Source organism: Archocentrus centrarchus, chromosome 7, assembly GCF_007364275.1.
Source record: "Archocentrus centrarchus isolate MPI-CPG fArcCen1 chromosome 7, fArcCen1, whole genome shotgun sequence".
Taxonomy (NCBI): Eukaryota; Metazoa; Chordata; class Actinopteri; order Cichliformes; family Cichlidae; genus Archocentrus; species Archocentrus centrarchus.
The window spans coordinates 23,517,579-23,537,479 of NC_044352.1; the positions used below are offsets into that span (position 1 = coordinate 23,517,579).

A 19,901-nucleotide genomic window follows, 5' to 3' on the forward strand; every position below is an offset into this window, starting at 1 on the left:
TTAAAAAAAAACATGACATGATATGGGCGGACTTAAAAAAAAAAATACAGAAGAAAGCCAAAAAAGCCTCCTGTAATAAAGGTCGAGTAGCACAGTTTACATCCTGAAAATCATGGTGCTTATTAACAAACACCTCCTGTATTTCCACAGTTAGAAAAACTGCCCATTTAAACTCATTGCAGCTTAAATGTTATTCACAGCATCGGTTATAGTCTTTCAAAATGTTATTCCAGGGCACATTTGTTGTTGGTGTCAAGGTCATCACTGCAGCCTGACTGTTTGTCTTCACTGCTTGTGTGATTCTGTCTAACAGCACACTGAAACCACCTGTCCATATGGACACAATTTATAGAAAATACAAATACGCTATATTAGCTGGAGATCCCAATAACGGCTGAGGAATAACATAAATGGGCCTTATGTGTTGCACCATAAATTTCAGAATGCCCATCATGATAGTAAATTTTCCAGCTTTGCTCCTGTGATCCAAGCTGCTGCAAAGTTTATGCCTGACTTTCTGGTGAACTTTTTTGCAACAACTATTTTCTCGACATGGTGTCAATTAGTTTAAAACTGATTTTTTTTTTTAATTTATTAAAGAAACAGTTTCTCACAGCCTCACTTACAGCCAAAAACAATAAATCAGTCCTGAAAGGTTATTGACGTAGTGCTTTTCTCCTTATGAAAGTCACACTGACAGCTGACCGACCACTGCTTATTCGGATGAGATCATATCGACCAGCCAACTGACTGGTCAGCTCTGACACTGCAACTTCGAAAAGTCACGACACTTTGTACAATGTAAATTTCTGCAAATCGTGGATTTTGTGCATGCAGTTTACACTGTTTTCCAGTTGCTCTCATTCATAACTGGATTGTCTTATGCGGTTGGAAGCCATACACTCTGCACTGATATTTCTCCTCTTGCAACTCTAGGACCAGAACACAATTATTCCATTGTGCCACACAGTACAGAATATCACATGCTGCACATTTCTGCTAGAGGAAAGACACAGTTTTATGTTGTTGAATATGGCAATATGATAAATAGGCCTGTGCTGTAGACTATGACGATAGAAGGTCCTCATAGTCTGAGCACAAGTGATTGGATTACATTGTAAACAAACAAACATTTTTATCCTAATCCAAGAACCAAAGGATTAGGTCCTCCAGTACCTCCAAGTCTGAGACTGTGGTCCTAAGCTGGAAAAGGGGAGTGCTGACAGGGTGTCAATCTACATCTACATCCCTATGGTTACCTATGGCCACTAGCTCTGGGTAGTGATCGAAAGAATGAGATTGGAGATACAAGTGGTGGTCATTCAGGAGGGGTCTTAGAGTAGAGCTGCTACTCCTCCACACCGAAAGGGGGTTTGATGGTTCAAACATGTCCTACTGGGAGGATGCCCCAGGGCAGATCCAGGACACGTTGGAGAGATTATATCTCTTGGGTGGCTTGGCAAAACCTTGGTGCCTCTCCAGATGAGCTGGAGGAGGTGGTCAGGGAGAGTGAGGTCTGCAACCCAAACCCAGATAAAAATGGATGGATGGATCGATGGATGGCAAACAGAAGATAAAAACCAATATTCCTGCTTTATCTGATCACTCTAGCATAACATAGAGACAGTTTATTTAAGTTAATAAAATATAGAGTGTGAAAGACAAAAAAGGCATCAGCGCACTGGATATGAAGACAAAGATCTGCGACCACATCTAAGAAAACAGAGAAACAGTCAGTGTCAGGGCCTTTTCAGCAACTGCACTGTTCAACTGTACCTACACATGATGACAGGAAACGTGGCGGTGACAAGGAAAACCCTGAGATGCCACATGGAGGGGTAAAAATAGGCCACTTGGCACGAGAGACGGTAAAAGAGGAGGAGGAGAAGAATCAGAAAGAGAGGAAAATTGGTGCACATTCTTCTTGTAGGGACTTTCTTCTGCAAGCCCGAGATAAGAAACTTCACTCTTGGCAAGTTGTTAGATCAATGTCATTTTTCGCTTGTTCGGTTTCTGAGAGAGAGAGAGGCAGAAAGAAAAAAATGAGTTTGTTTCCTCTAGTTAAACAACAAAGGAACATTGAACACTGCTCTGCTCTGACTTTACAGTCTGCACCTCCCACACCTTCACAGTTCAAGAAGCTGCCCACTTAAACACATTGCAGCCTCAAATATGTCAGACATCTCACTTCTTAAGTAATAGTCAGTAATAGTCTTACTAAATATTGACACAAGGAAAACCCACATTTTACATTTCATGTTGGGTTCAACGCTGCTTTTCCCACTCGGGTCGATGACAGGTTAGTCTGCAGAGATTCAGATGTTGTAGATATAATTGCAAACTGTGGTAGGGCTTGATACTGGAAGAAAATCGGGGTGCTTCATGAATTTAAAGATGCTTTAAGGGGAAAGTGACTATAAAGTGTAAGGTTTTTATATGAGTTTTTATTAAGGTCATCCAACAGCCACTTTTAATGTGTTGAATTGGCCCATTCAGAACTCTGTTTTGCTAGATGTTCCTGGCGCCTCACAGAGACACACAAGATGTCCTTTGGCTTCAGAGCCATGAATCCTTGGGTTATGGGAGTACTGAGATGGCCGTGCTTATAAAAGAGCCCTTGGCATAACATTTACATAGTCACTTTTCAATGCAGAAGGTTGATGTTGTGAAAGTGCATAATTCTGCCTGCCTGAATCTAACCTAGTAGTTTTTAGTGCCTAAACTTAACCAAGCAACAGGTGGAAACAGAAACAAAAAGAAAGCAAATCAAGTGAAAATAAAATGCTAAAAGCAAATCTTCCAAATGGGACACAAATCACAATCTTTTGCTTGACAAACTTGTGCCTCTAACATCCTTGTACAGATTCTACCACTTTTAAAGAGGACCTTTATCTCTCAGTTTCTAATATTTCCACGCCAAGGACACCTTGTGTCTATCTCTGTGGTATCTGACAGCATTATTTGGTGCTCTGGGATAAGAACTATTATAAAATAAACTTAGCGTAAGCATGTACCCTGGTACTGAAATGGAAGCACAGCAGTCCTTTAAATTTTGTATTATATTCAACAGTAGATTGAGGATTGGAGCCTGACACTCACTTCAGATAAACCTGTAGGAAAACATTTTAACCACTTTCAGGAAGTATATGGACAGACTGAAACACAGACTGGAAAACAAAAAATTATTCAAATTAAGTCTAGCAGACATTGCCACGTGCAGGTACATTTCTGGGAGTGGTTGTAGTCTGTACATTTGTAAACTTAGCCGGTACTAACGAGGCCTCTGGATCTGATGGAGGCTGTAACACCCAGTCAGTCAGAGTCCGCTCTTGGCCTAGAGGAATGAAAAAGGATGTGTCCTCAAGCCTGCCCCTCCTCTGGATATCTGCTCATTCATCTGGACTGTTCATTAAAGGGTAATTACCTGTAATTAGTGAATTATGTCGCTTTAATGAAGATGTTGAAAGCTGTTGGAGCCAGAAGGGTTGGCCTTAATTCTGAGTGATGTTCAAGATTAGCAGCAGACAGGAATTCAATAGAGGCACAGAGATTAATGAAATACCAGCATTTTCTTGCCTGTGCCTTAGGTGGCTTGTAGTATGTTTATATTTCACATTAATTTTCAATTCCAGTGGCATCCACACCTGGCTCTAGAGGGCAAGTACATGTTGCAGACTAATAGGAACAATGATGATGAAGCTGTGTATCTAAGTACATCTGTGTGTGGTGTCTATGAGAGCAAGTGTAATGCCTGCTCTAATGTGTGCTATGCTGTGTGTGTGTGTGTGTGTGTGTGTGTGTGTGTGTGTGTGTGTGTGTGTGTGTGTGTGTGTGTGTGTGTGTGTGTGTGTGTTCCCTGGCGGCGTGGTGAGTGTTTAATCTGGCCCGGTGGCGTGCCGTTGGCCCGGCTAATCACAGTGTGTCTGTAGGAGTGCACTGAGCCAGGGGAGCACGCCGTCGCTAACAGCGCCTGACAGACTCATTAGAGAGACCTGGCACTGAGCTCGCAAGGCACACACACACACGCACACACATACACATTGAAACACTTTGAAACACACACAGTGGGAAAGGCACTCAGGCTCAACAGCACACACATCGGGCTAAATTCACACACTTACACACTTTCTTTTCCTTTTTTTTTTTTGATGTTCTTACACGTTCATTCATATAATTATCCATAGACAAGTGTGTGCTGTCTCTGTCTTTCTTACACACACACACACACACACACACACACACACACACACACACACACACACACACACACACACACACACACACTCTCTCAGTGCTCCACGTGTGAGACAAGGCAGGCAGTGACCCCTTGCAGTTGCAGCCCAAACACAAGCAAGAGCTGAGAGGGCATTTGGGAAAAGAGGAGGGGTGGGGGAGGGGGGTGGAGGGGTGGAGGGTGGGAAAAAACAAGAGGAGGTGGAGTGGAGGAGTGAAGAGCAGATAAGGGAAGGGTTGGATGCAGCAGCGTTTTCTGTCATTCAAATGGTTTAGAAAAGCAAATAACATTTTCAGAGGCTAATTATCTGCAATCAGATTATGTGCATTAAGGAAAAAGAATTTAGCGTTCTGTGAATATAGACCGCGTTCACAGGTACTGTAAATCTGAGAAGGGTTAACAGTCTCACCTCTCTTCTCTTCTGAGTGGAAAAGTTAAAGTAAAAAACATTAATTTAAGACAGTAGACAGAATGACATTTAGGGAAGTTTGACAAACTACTTTGAAAAAATTACTCAAGTCTTCCTTCCCTTGCACTCACAGTGAGGTTAATTGCAGCTCAGCTGCAGCAGAGCCAAGTGGAAACATTAGGTTGAATAACAGGTGAATGCAAAGCAGGTCAATACGTAGTTAAGTGTGGGCCTGCCAGCTGTTCACTCCCTCTGCACTGCCACCACACATTGTGACACACATGCTTGTACATGTTCATGGTTTGCACACAAGAAACAATAGGGAAGACAGTAAACATGTAAACAAACAAAGCACCAATCGATGTTCTTGTATTTATCTTTTAAATTAAATCAAGAGAAGCAAACGCAGTAAAGTAAATAATGCAAATGAGCTGCATGAAAAAGTAATGGAACTGAAATTTTTTTGCTAGCAAATACCAAAAACAGACTAAAACCAACATGAATTGATCCCTCTGCCAGGTATTTATTCAGATTCAACTAAAACTTCATCTGTACAACTTGAACTCCGAGCCACTGTCAGCATGCTGTCATTTTCCACCGGTGGACCATTTGATAAATGTAGCTTTACTCCAATGTGTGCTCTCCTTATTGCTCTGTGTTCCTCTCCACTAAGTTCAGGAACCAAAAGTTGCTCTAAGTCAAATAAAATGCTGCAATCTGACCCTCATGCCCTTCAGTATAAACGCAGGAATTTAATCCGTAATATCAACATATTAATGAGCTGTGAGGAATGTGCTTACATTTGGAGAAATACTAAATCATGCTTTTGACACTTGATAACGCTCTAAAGGTAATGTCCTTCATGAAAGCAGACCTTACTGTTTAACAAAAAGCAAAACTCTCTCTCTCTTGCTCTCTTTATGTGTCAGTTCCTCTCACTTTCTCAGTAGCTGTTATCCTTCGCTTTCATACACTAACATCCTTGTCTGGATTTTTAATCTGGCCTAGTAACAGGAACAAGTTTTGCTGACAGTCTTGTTTCACCTAAAAGCCGAATAAAACTGTCTTTAATTTTCTCTACCACTGTACCATATAACAGAGTAGATCTTCTCTCTCTCTCTCTCTCCCTCTCCCTCACACACACACACACACACACACACACACACACACACACACACACACACACACACACACACACACACACACACACACACAGACACACACTCTTCTTCAGCACAAGGCTATGACATTGAGGGAATGTGATGTGATGTATTGTAGTGAATAATGTATTCTGCAAGGATTGTACAGAGCGCTTGGAGCAGATGGCAGCAGGTTCATCTCGATGTGTGTGTGAGTGTGTTTAATGATGACAGTGTGTATATGTGTGACGTGCATGTGTGTGTGCGTGTGTGCACATGCGTGTGTGTGTGTGTGTGTGCTCAAACAGAATGGGGGAGGAGAAGACGGGAGGGAGGGAGAGTGGGGGTTGGTGTATATGTGTGTCTATGTGAGCCTCCTTTGTGAGATAAAACATGCAAATGGTGGATTATTTTAATGCAGTTTTTTTCTAGAGCCTCGAGCGTTAATCCCTAAAGCAGTTGAAATGAAAATTGTATATGTTTTCTTTCAAACTCTCTCCCCTCCCTCCCTTTTTTTTCTTAATTCCCTGATAGGAATTTACAACTACCAGCTGTCTAGGAACGGGATCCTTTGCGCATTAATTTTGCTGGTGTAGTTACAGCCAAAGACTTGCAGCTGGATAGTATGGAATTTACTAAAGGTAGTCAGGCCTGAACTGATCTGTTACACAGTGGAAATAACATGGGTGTGATTTTTTTATTTTTTTCCTGATTGAGTGGTGATAAAAATGTTGAATGCAGTAATAGAGGAGAATGCTCAGTTTGTTGCGCTGTGTGAAGCACGTGCATTTATAAACACACTCACATATATGAATGTAGAGACCAGAAAAAAGGCATAGCGTTGCAACTGGTGTCTTATAGATGCCTGCTAGCCTGCGATTCTGATATGTTACTGCTAACCGCTAACATGCTTTTATAGTACCAGCCACACCACAGATGCAAAAACAGAGAAAAAGCCATGAACCTGGTTATTGCATTTTCAGTGAAAATGTTTTAATCAATTAATCATTGTTTTCCAAGGGAAGATTTTGGTGAAATATCAAGGCTGAAGTGGAGTATATGAAGCAGCGAGCAGAAGACAGCTTGACATTCTTGGCTCTGTAATTGCAGGGACAGTGAGCATAATTGAGTAAATGTATTTAAGTATTTGAGTGAGCTGATTCAGCCTCTCTGGGATGGTTGAGATTGTACTTAGGAAGAATGTTGCCCAAGGCAATTCATTAGTGGTAAATAATTGAGAGGCTCGGATAGTGCTAAGGTGAAATGCCTGTTATTATTTCATGGAGTTTGTGTTCTTAGGGCTCTTCAGTTTAAGACTATTAAAAATGCACAAGCCTTCCCACAAATTACTCACTCGAAAGCTTCACAATGGGTGCTAATGACTAACCATCCATCTTCCATTGTTTTCAAGCTCGGTGGAAGTGTTTCGCCGCGTCATTATCAATTCCGTTTCTACTTTTGGTAAAGTTCTCTCATTTCTTCGATGCTGTTTTCTTACCCTCATGCTTTTCACTCATTTATTTCAAGGTAATTAAGAAGTATCAACTGCAGCAGGATACGTACAGTGACATTTTGTTTAAAAAAAATAATAATTTTGACTCCAGTTTTGAAAGTCTAAATGGTAGCATCCTATCTTCAGTGAATAGATGGATGAAATGGAGCTGTCAGACATCAGGCTAGTATGAAGATGATTAGCAAGAGCTTAAGCTATATACAAATTAAGCAACTGCAGTCTATGGATTCGCCACTGACAAATAAACAAAGTCTGCATAGTTTCAGTGTTTTAGTACACATGCACCTAGTTATTTATCCTCAGATCTGGTCATGTGAATTTCACTTGTTTGTATGAACTCTGCTGAAAGTTTTTCTAAAACTTTCCTTTCACTCTTTGTACCTCTCTGTGTTATTTGTGTCTGTGCATACTTCAACTCAGCTGGACTCTTATCTAGTAAAAATTGTCACCTTTACATGTTGGTTTTCTGGTGATGCAACTTAAAGGCCACTGAGGTTTTTTTTTTAACATGTTATACACCCACGCGCCACCACGTGACAACCAAGAAATGGTTGAGAATCTGGAGGTCTAATCAGTTATTCACAGAACTCTGTGCTCTTTGCAGTAAGAGTATGATACATATATAACCTGTGGTTTGTGGTCTGGACACAAAATACAATTGGCCCTTAATAAAAATTAGCTGTTTTATCTATTTGTGTTCTATAGTGTTTAGCAAGTTGCTAAAAATTGTGGTCGACTGTTTCTTTTAGCCACATGAGCAGCATAGCTTTTTTTGGGTCAGGATTAAAGAAGTTAATGGTCTCCACACATTGGTAGATGGGTTCACAGTCAGCAGTGGATGAATCCTCATTATACCAGATATACAGTATCAGTCAAAAGTTTGGACACACTTATCCATTGATATGAATGTCCAAACTTTTGACTGGTACTGTATGAGAGTGCCGATGCAACTAAATTTCTCCACTTCTTGCAAATGAGCATTGCATTTCTAAAGTTTGCACTGTGTGCTTGATTGCATTAGCTGGTGTTTGCAGGCCATATTGATGATGTAAATTACATTAGATCATGATCACAGTTGTTTATAAACCAACTATAGCTGTGAGCTGTATGCACTGTATATGGAGAGAGTATAAACTCCGCTCTTGCCACATGGTTTCCCAAACCTTGTCTCGCTGCCAGCTTTCACTCTTCACTGTCTTGCTGGGGTTTTGTGTACATGTGTGTCAGTGTGTGAAAGAGAGCAGGGAGGTTGGCATGGGGAGGAGGCGTGTTCGAGGTGGAGGGTATGTCAGCTCATTAACCTCCATTCTTCTCCTAGCACAGCGCTGCATGTCACTGTGTAATTCTCATGTTGTTACTCCTCCCCCACCACGCGTGTGCTGTGTACGGGAGGAAGAGCAGGGCAACCAGAGAAAGGAAGAAGGAGAGAAAGGTTTATGACAGAGGGCGGGGGCCTTGACATGTTCCCTTTACAAATGCCCTGCTTGTACCTCGCAATCTAAAGCCTTGCCGTCTCCTTTCCTTCTCTACTTTTGTCTTCTCTTCCTCTTCTCTTTTCCTATTCGCTGTCTCGCTCTCTCTTTCTCTCTCGCTCTCTCTAACCACAGGCCCGGTACAGTGTGGGTGAGCGAGGGGTTAGGCTCCACACTGCCCCCCCTCCAGCCATCAATCCACCTAGGAAAAGACTACCCACTGCTGTGGTGAGATAGCCAAGCCCCCAGTTTATGAAACCTCTTCTTTTTTTTTTTTTTTCTTTCTGTCTATAGCCGGTCGATTTGGAAACGTGTACCTCAAGGTACTCACCTGGGCCCTGAGAAATTCTGGAGGCTTCAGAATGAACATGTCTACAGTTGTGATGAAATTTTTCTTCATTAGGACACATATTTATGTTAAGAACCTTCATATAGATTTAATTGCCATGTATTATACACAAGTGTGTGAACGCATACACAGCCTTCAGTGTATTTGCATTCAAAGTCAAGCATTTTACTGGAATTTGCAGATCAGGTCAGGAGTTTCTTAGGGGCCGTTTACACGAAGCCGTTTTCACTGGAAACGGTGTCGTTTTGATGCGTTTCAGCCTTTCGTTTACACGATGGCGTTTCAGAAACGATCCGCGTTTACACGAGGACATGTGAAACGATGGAAACGATGAAAACGATGTAGTTCCCATGCCAGGCCACAAGTTAGCATTGGTTTTCTCTTTGCAAAGTTTGTTTATGCAAGACGCGCACGCGTGGAGTGACACAGTAGGTAGTGCGGCAAATTGTTCATTACTTACAAAACGGCCAATGTGAGAGGTTTTGTGTGGACTGACGATGAGGTTGTTTATCAATTTGCGCGTGCACGAAAAACTGTGGCCGTCGCAACCATAGTGCGCATGTGCGAGTCGAGCGTTTTCAAATCACCCTGGTTTCAAGTGTTTACACGAAATTGCAAGCCGGTGCGTTTCTGAAACGCTCCACTCTGGACCCCGTTTCTGAAACACATCATTTTCACTCTGTTATCGTGTAAACAGAAGGGCGAAACGCATCAAAACGACACCGTTGTCGTGTAAACGCAAGGCCGAAACACATCAAAACGACACCGTTTCAAAATGAAAACGGTCTCGTGTAAACGGCACCTTAATTGCAGCTACGTGACACTGTGTGAAAACACAAAGAAGGTGCGAAATACGCCTCTATAGTTGTTATAGTCAGGTCACATGGTGTTGGCATCCATAAAAACAAATTAACTCTGAATCTGAAAGTACCTTTGACATCTTTAGAGTTTAACTTTACTTTTTAATTAACTAGTTTATAAGGTTCTTTATATACACAGAATATACTAACAAAGCACCTTTTTTTTTAATAAACGTAGATGCGTCTTCAGTCAGTCTGGCAACGAAATAAAATGTAATTTTATTTTTTTATGAAATGTTATACGTTTAGTTAAGTCTGCACTAATGATTGATATCAATTAGTTATATCTGTTAGATTTCATTGGTAATAATGTTATTATATTGTATTGATTGTCTTGATTATATCTATGTCATTACCAGTGCTATAATAATAGGCAAATTGAAAAGTGAAAACAATACACCGTGGTTATCAGGTGTTCTCTTCTGTGCTGAATGTTTTTATCTGTGGCAACAACCATGAAAATAGATAGATGCCTCTCCTATTCTCGTAATGATTTATTTAATCACCAGCTGAAAAGTGAAACTTAAGACTTTTTTTCTCCCTTTGCTCTTTTATACTTCATTCTGTGCAGAGGCAAGAGAACAGTAGATCACAATGAGATAACCAATTATATGCTAGAGGAAACCAGACTTTTTTTTTTTTTTTTCCTGCAGCAGCTATCTGATGTTGTGGTGAGCAGAAGCAAAAGGCTGGGGTAATGTGACATTCACTCTGCCCTTTATCTTCTCTCATCACTGTTTACCCCAGTCAGTTAAAAGTGGCTTGTGCTCTGCATCCTCTCCTGCTGCCAGAAAAACCTCACTGACAAAGACTCACCTAGTGACACGCACATACTGTACGGACACACATATTGTACACACACATATGCACAAACGTGCAAATACATGTTCACACCACTACAGACAGCGAATGTCAGGTAGTCTGGTGGGATAACTACTTTCCTCTTAGTAGCGCCCATGTTGTTAAGTATAGCACTACAGTACTACAGCACCTGGTAGCTGCTAGTTGCATGGGATGCTATTGTGCTTGATGCTCGGAAGGTGTTTCCCAGGACTGGTTAGCCGGCAGGCCGTTGGAGGCTACCACAGCAGATTGAGGGAGGTCATGTGGGTGGCACCTTGGTCTGACATTTTAATTCTTCTCTTATACCTCTGCACATGCACTCGCACGTGGCTCGCTGGGCTGTGACCTCATTTGCACTCTGATCTATAGACTGATACGAATCAGGGTTCATACAAGGGATGGAAATCCTAGAAAATGATAGCCGTGTAACGGGATGTCTTTAGGTTGTTTTCGATAATTCTTGAGACTGGAACCGCAATTGAATTAATTTCATATTAAATGTCTGAATACTGAGCGTGCACTTTTATAGATAGAGATTTTTAAATAACTTGGTAAGAGCCTAAATAGTTTTGTCTTAGCTGGAGCTGCCACTCGGAGTCTGAGCATGTTGTTATAGTTTGATCTGCCAGTCTTTTTCATGTTTACCCTCTGATGGAGCATTTAGTGGGACATGATAACATGCTGGAAGTTTTCTCTTTTAATGAGCCTTGGGTTGAAAACAACAAATACACATCATGGTTGAAATAGGGACCAAATTTTTGAGTAGTTCCTGTAAAGTCTGCTAGAAGAGCATGTTTTTTTTTTAGCTTCTCCTGCAACCAAGAAGGATACAAAGCAATAGGGAGCTGATTGATTAGCCAGGTAGTTACAAAAATCCAGGACAAAGCATCTGAGTTTAGGTAATAAATTGAGTAATGTATATATGGACGTATATGTATATAAATATGGAACTTAATGTAGCTCTAAGGTGCAGTAAAGTCTTGAAAAATGCTTGAATTTGACTTGATGTAGCAACCCTGACTGGTCAAAAGTTTGCATCCACTCATCATAGGCATGAATTTCATGGAAATTTGGGGCTTTTAATGATTTCTTTGAACTGTTCTTTTCCCAGGATGGAATAGTTGCACAGCCTACATCTTTAATTAATTTAAAAAACAAGAACTGAATGCACAAGTTTGAATTTATTTCAGTCCAACTTGAAGGTGTTAATTTTGGAGAAGCGTTTTCCTTCTTGGTCAGCACCCTCTCAGTCCATTGCAATATAAAACTACCTTCACTGTTGTGTTCCAGGAGTTTCAAGTTCATGGCAGGCTTGAACCTTTGTGGTTCTTGGGTTGTTCCTGAACATGTTTAAGCCCATTACATTTCTAGAACGGCCTTTCCAAAGCCCCAGCCTCAACCCTATTGAAGATTTGTGGACTGTCCTTAAAAGCTGGGGCTTTTCCAACAAACCAACTAATTTTAACGCTACCATTTCTGCCAATAAGAGTGGTCAAATATCCAGCCAGAGTTATGCCAGAACCTTGTTGGTGGCTGCCAAAGCATCTGGTTGAGGTACAACTTGATTTGAATGTTTCTGTACGTTTGGATTAGAGAAAATCCAAAATAAATTCAAACTTGTGCACCCAATTCTTGTTTTTTAAAGTCAAGATGTGTGCTGTACAATCATTCCATCCTGGAAAAAGAACATTTCAAAGAAATCATTAAAACCCCAAGTTACCACAACATTAATGCCATGATGGGTTTATGTAAACCTTTGACCAAAATTGCACACAATCGAACCACGCTTCCTCTAACAAGGTAATGCTTTGACCTAAAGCTGCTCCTTGGTATGTTTATATAGAAAAGCATTTGACTGTTAAACTAGAAATCTGCAATTACCAATAAAGGGATGTACATAGTGAACAACAATACTCAGTATGCTCAGTTGGTACCTGAGACCCCCAAATGTGCCCAGATAATATCCCCCACACTATTATACTGTACCAGCAGCAGCAACTTGAACAGCTGATACAAGGCAGGATGAGTCCATGCTTGTATGTTGTTCACACCATATTCTGATCCTACCATCCAAATGTCACAGCAGAAATCAAGACTTATTAAACCAGGCAACATTTTTCCAGCCTTCTGTTGTTCAATGGTTTGTGCAAATTGTAGCCTCAGTTTCCCGTTCTTAGCTGGCAGGAGCAGCACCTGGTGTGAGCTACCGCTGCTTCAAGGTTCAACATGTTGTCCATTCAGAGATGCTCTTCTGCATACCTTGGTTGTAATGAGTTGTAATTTTAGTTACCTTCCTGTCAAAGCAGTCTGGCCATTGTCCTCTGACTCCTGACATCAACAAAGCATTCACACCCAGAGCACTGCCGCTCGCTGTATATTTTCTCTTTTTTGGAACATTCTCTGCAAATCATAGCCATGTGTGATAATTCACTCTATGCATGTACGCACAGACCTATAGGTACCATGCAAATGTTAATAATAGCAACTTAACATGGAAAAGTTCAGATATAGTGATATAAACTTAAAACTGTATTTAAAACTGTGTCACTGCTTTTTACACTTAAAACCAGTGACACAGTCATGGTGGACACTGTGTGGCCAAGACGTGTCAGCTGCATAGATGTAGATCTCCCTATTTACATGACACTGAAGCAGTGCAGTTAGCAAAGAAAGTGAGTGAGACTCAGACTGGGGTGCTAGCATGAACAGTTAGAAATATAGGCTATACTGATGATAAAGCTGAATCATGGTTCGTAACAGCATAAACTGAGTAGATGTCAGCTGCATAACTGAATGTAAAATGGTAATTATGCATAACATTTACTTGGTTTCTTTTTTTAACTTAAAAAAATCCTCTTTTATAGTTCTACTAAGCCTTTGAAGCATTAAAAAAGTGATTCACAATGACCCTAATTAGATTAATTAAGCTTACTCTGTGTCTAAAATAACTAAAACATATTAAAAATACAAAATTCCACAGTGCTTACGCTCAGCTCAACTTGAATTTGTGACACATTAGTGGAAACCTTTGATTTCACACTGTTAGACAAATACTTTATTATTACTGTCTTATGTTTGGTTTTGCCTTGTGTACCTGTATTTGGAACAAAAAAAAAAATCATGTCTGACTTTTTTGTGACACAAAAACGGAAAAAGACACAAAACACAAAATTTCATTACATTCTCAAAATCTCTCGACTTGATATTTCCATTAAAAGGTGCGAAATACATTATCATCACCGTTGAGATTTTTATCATGCTGTGAACTCACTAAGTCACAGCGAAGTTCAGGGTGGAAACAAAACCTTATTTAGCACCAACCGACCTGCCCCCACCCCATCCTCACCCCACAATCTCAATCTCCCTTCCCACCTCTCACCACCTTTGCTGCTAACTGTTATTTCTGTTTTGTGGTTGCTCCAGTACAACTGCAAAGTAGATGAATGGGAGCTTTGTGTGTGTGTGTGTGTGTGTGTGTGTGTGTGTGTGTGTGTGTGTGTGTGTGTGTGTGTGTGTGTGTGTGTGTGTGTGTGCGCGCGCGCGCACATTTAAGCTGTTTCTGATGGGAAGAATTCATTGTGTTTGACTAGCATCTATTTTTTCACTAGTTATGAGTTGATATATTGTTTAATCATTGACAATAAAACAAAATATTTCTTTAACAATATCAACAGGAGAGTTGAGCAAATATGTTTTCTAAGCGATCCTGTGAGGAATGCAACACTAGAACAATTCATGTTCTCAAATCCTATAACCAAATACTATGTAGATGGCACTAAGCCAAATATAACTCCAACCAGAATTCCATCAAAATCAACTGAGATACACAAGAAGCTGCTCCGTGTGTTGTATCAATACCTGACCATGCTCTATGTGGTCTAGGGTTTAATATTTTTCCCGAAAATGACATGAATCAAATCCCGGGAAATGACGAGCCATTTCCCGGGAATCCCGGGAAAAAGTTTATTTATTTTTTTATTTTAATTAGGCCTTCTGTAGCCTGTGTCGGCCTTAACCTATTGTGATATTGTAGAGGTAGCTTTCCAGCTATGTCCTGTTATGCCCAGTAGGGGACAACGTCGGCTTGATTAACGCAATAAAACCTACATCTGGACATTTGAGTGCTCGAGCTATGCGGTGTTGTATCGTTCCTCAACACTCCCTTAACAAATATAATTCGAATATTCCTCCATTGTACATGGAATTATAACAAGCTATTTTACAACTGCTGGTGCAAAACAATACGGTTCATCTCCACAGCACTGATAAAGGCTCAGCCACGCTGTCGTGGCGACATCTGTTGCACTATATCTCCACCAGTGGAACGCTGTAACAGTCATTGAAAAGTTAACTACCGTACTACACTATAATATGACATAACACAGGGCCTTGAGTAATGCACTACGACTTGGTCATTGCCATTCTGGCAACAGCAAATTTATAACACCGTGTCTGAGGGTTAAAGTAGGTTCGCTGTGAATCGTCTATTGAAAAACTGGCCAAGCAATCTATTTCATGATAATTTCTTCACCCATTAGGCCCGTATCCTAATTCATGATTGTTAGTAAGCGGCTGCAAACGAGGAAAAGAAACACTCGAAGTTAAACAGATATTTCTTTATTGTTCAGGGCAGGCATATTTTATAGGCTATATAATGCAATATAACAATATATAATAATATAAAATTATATAATACAAAATACCTTAGGGTAAACACATTGCCTACGATTTCAACAAATTAAAGAGGAAAAAAGTACAACTGTTTAATACCTCTATTAAAACGCTTGAGATGAAGGCTGAAGCCTTAAACGGAGGCTGAACGTGCCTGAAATGAAGAGTAATGCTTTTCGCATTAAACGAACCCTTCTCTCAATATTTCCTTAAATTTAACTTTCTGAAGCTTTCTTTTCTTTCTGAAAGTCAAATTGACGCGCGCGACTTTTTTCCCGGTTTCCCGTCTAACGTTTCCCGGGAAACGGGAAATGGTTCTGATCGCATTTCCCGGGAATCCCGGATCCCGGGATTAAACCCTAATGTGGTCCACTGACCAGAGCACTGTGTGTTCAGATAAACACAGCCTTGGCTTTGCATATGAAAATGAACCATGCAGGTGATAAAGGTACATACGATGCAGGGTGTTGTGGATGTGACCCTAGTGCTGCATCTCACTCTGCACATGCACGTGTGGGTGTAGTGTGTTTAGTGTGTGTGTGTGTGTGTGTGTGTGTGTGTGTGTGTGTAGGATCAAACTCTCACACCCAGGAAGAGGCCCTGTTTCCCTTATCTAACGACAACAGAGCATGTGTCGCCATGGCCACAGGCTGTGCTTTTTATGGGCTTTGTGTGTGTGTGTTTGTGTGCATGTGTGTGCCATGTTCATTGTTTGCTTGGGGCGTGGCACAACACCAGAATTGTTACTATAGTCTCTTTTCTCTCGCTGTTTCTCTCTCCTCCTCCTATGTAACTCTGAAAATCTACTGCAGACTCTTTCTTTCTTTCTTTCTTTCTTTCTTTCTTTCTTTCTTTCTTCTGCATCTGTTTCCCTCTACTTTTTTAGTGCTTCAGTCTGTCATCCTTTGTGGCTTTGAACCAGCACTGACAAGTCAGGCAACATGAAAATCCAGAGCCACACTGTCTCAGGTTCAGGTTCCTACGACTTAATTGAACAGAGAACTAGAGAGAGAGAGAAATAAAGAGAAGAGGGGGAAGATGAGGAAGAAGGGTGCTCAAACAGGCATACATATTGCATGAGCCCTCACCACCACCACCACCACCACACCCCTTTCTTCACAGAATAGCTGTGTACTGTTCTGGGCTTATTAATTCCGCTCGGTGAGAGAATTATTTTTAGAGACTTGGTGTACTGGCAAAGGCTTTTAAAGTCACAAATATTACATATTCTGCTTATAGATTCTCTTTTATTAACTGAAAAAGTTAAAAAAAAAAAAAAAAAGTCTGCTCTGGTTGTTCTTTAACATGATCATGTATGGAGGGGATATTTTATCATTTTTTTTGTAATACTTTTATATATGTTCCAAAAGTCTATAGAGTGTTAACTGCATAAAAGCACAAAGTTGCAGCTGATATCTGATTGTATCTTCAGCTACTCTATTGTATTTAATAAGTCAGTAAACCCGTGTGGGTGGTGTGCTAAGATAATATAGTCCTACTGTCATAATGAAAGAAATAATAAGAAAATCTCTCATGTCAGAGTGTGTCTCAATTGTATAATTGAATTTTTATATATATATATACATTAGCAGCATTAAACCCTCACAGCTAAGCTAGATTGTTATGCTGTAACCAGATAGTAATGTATATTTTTAATATTGTATATGAAATCTTGGTAAGTTAAATGCAGGTAGCTGCAAACTTTCCCTTTAAAATGTTGCTGAAAAAAGAGGCAAGTAGACGGAGATTCACAAGATACTTCAAACTTTTACGTAGGCCCAATAAGGCTGCACGATACGATGCACCAATCCTGTCCCAGTATTTATTTATTTATTACTTTGGCTGAACGGTGACACATGACCTGTACATCTTGGTTATTTCTACAAAGTGGGCTAAATGTTGTTGTATGTCACAGCACTGTGACCAAAATAAAAAGCAAAGACTGGGCTTCCTACCCTGTTTGAGAAATGTACTGCCTCACCCTGCGTTAGAAGTGTCATTAACTTTCAGCAGAAAGCCAGTTCAGATAATGCCATATGCTAATTAGCATATCTGTGACATCATTGCAGCGTATTTGCATCCTAGCTAGTTTAGCCAGCTGTTTGCTTCTCTCCTACTCTCTGTGCTCACATATACTGTATTTTAATACAGGCAAATTTCTAATAAAACTGTTCTCATTTACATATTTCTGTTTATAAGGCAATGGAACAAGAGTGAAATAATGACTGGAATGTGACCAATTAAGAATACTTCATCAGCCAGAAATCATTCCCAAGATGCACCTCTGTACTGCTAAAATCCTGAGTTTTATAACCTTGAAATCCTCTGATAAAATTACCATACATCTATGCTACAGATAGTGTAAATTTGGGCATATTTACATGTGAAGTGATCATTTGAAAGAAAGTAAGTTCACATGTGATGGCTCAGCTGCTGTGCGGCCAGCTGAATGTGCTACTGACACTCAGTGAGCGCAAAGAGTTGTGCCTGCGGCAGGAAAACAAGAATTTGTGCTCATGGGGCAGCCCTGCAGCCCAGCAGTAACATGAATGTACTTATGTACTTTTCTCAATTCCTGTAGCCCTCAGAGACAGGGTTGTGATAAAATGCTTTATGAATAAACCGGAATTAAATGTGGCTATTAATATTAGCCGACACGTGTTTGTGTACTTGAGCTAATTAGGTCCAGTTATGTAAATTAGGGCAAATTGTTATGATGCTTTGCAGCGTTCAAAATTTTTCATTATTACAAGGTAATTTGTCTTTCTAATGACGGAGCCGTTTGGGCATTACACAGACACCCAAGCAGTTGAACTTCACCCCGCCCTCTTCACAAACAGATGTTTCCTAGAAGGCTCGTGCTGTCCGTCAATCAAACGCAATCCTCAGTGGAGTCTGTAATTCTGCCTCCAATCCTGCCATCAACTGTCTCAAAAATATACTCCAAGACGAAAAGATCCCAGCATTGTATTGCCCCATTACCACTGTGTAAATATTACATGTTTTCCCTGGATATGCTAGTTAGCATTACTTCCACCTTGTGGCTTCATTATTTTTGAAACGCTCGATGATTGCACGGCATGACCTAGTTCTGGGACTCTATCGCTCTGTCTCCCTCTGTCACTGTCTTTACTTTCTCACTTCTCTACCTAATTTACTCGTTCTCTGTCTTTTTTTTAATGCCCCCTCTACAGCTCCACCTCATTTTCTTTTCACACTGAATCTGTCTACTTCCTTTTTTTTGCCATTTATTCATTGTCTTTCTCCATTTACTGCCTCAGCATTGCCTTCATCCTTTTAGGCTGTCTCTGTTCTGCCTCTGTGTTACTCGTCCTCGTTCTCTCCCATGTATGCATTCTTTATTTCTCAATTTGTCTCTCTTCCACAGCCTATTATTATTTTTCTCTGTTCTCAAACCCCCCCCCCCCGCTCTCTCTCTCTCTCTCTCTCTCTCTCTCTCTCTCTCTACCCCTCCCTTCTTCTCCATGTTTTTATTCCTCTCTACCAGCACCACGTGTGTCACGGAGGGAAACATCGCGAGCAGTGGTCCCTGCTGAACAATTACCATGCAAAGCAATCCAAATAGAGATGTTTGCCGAAAACAACATGTGTGTAATTACTGCTTAATGAGGCCCTTGTCTCAGGCAGAATGCCCAATTAGACTGCCGATGAGAAAGTGATGCCAGGGCCTGGTGAAGAAAGAGAGAGGAGATGGGGGAAAGAGGAGTAGGCAGGGAGACAGAGAAGTGGAAGTAAGGAGGTTGTAACATGGAGAAAGGTGGGAATGATGAGAAACAAGGGGAAAAGAGGGAAGAGAGAGAGAAAGGACCAAGGAGAATGCGAGACACCATGAAAAAGAAAGGAGGTGGAAAAAGAGTGAGGGAAAAGAGAAAGGGAATAAGAGAATTTCTGCAGTATATGTGGAGTAATGGCAGAGCTGATAGCATTGAGCCGAGGATAAATTGGCATATTAAGTGGGAGAGTGAGGAACTGCAAAGGAGAGCTATCAAAAGGAGCAAGAGGAAAGAGCTTTACATTGCAGTCTGTGGGCAGCCATGTTGAAGCACAAAATGGTTGACCTTTCTGGGCTGTTATGGCCTCTTTTTTTTGGGTGAATATTACATTACAGATGTAATTGGTGAAAATGAACATTATCTCACTTCATTTATTCCTTCAGAGCAGAAGCAAACACTATCAAGGCTTTGCTCTGGAAGAATTCACTTTGCAAAATTAGTTGTAACAAGAGCCCTGGCGGTGTTTGTGAGGTCGGAAATGCCATTGTTCGGTGACTACAGTCAATTTTTACCCGAGAGAATCTTATTCTAAAGAAGCTCTCAAAATGGCTTTATGTCACCAATGATATCAAAGTGGATTTCAATGGAATGAAATTGCTCAGTTAGGCGATGACAAG

The 19,901-nt window shown here is 40.7% G+C and overlaps 1 protein-coding gene across 2 annotated transcripts in view; it reads left to right on the plus strand.

Annotated features, from left to right (window-relative positions):
• LOC115783486 (TOX high mobility group box family member 2-like) overlaps positions 1–19,901 on the plus strand; it is an 80,501-nt gene that overhangs the window by 18,824 nt on the left and 41,776 nt on the right. Inside the window, exon 2 of one of the 2 annotated variants that reach the window (XM_030734321.1) lies at positions 8,903–8,995. The exons of the other annotated variant lie outside the window; for it this stretch is intronic. Coding sequence (XP_030590181.1) covers positions 8,903–8,995 — 93 coding nt within the window. The remainder of the gene's footprint in view (positions 1–8,902; positions 8,996–19,901) is intronic. 2 annotated transcript variants of the gene reach the window in all.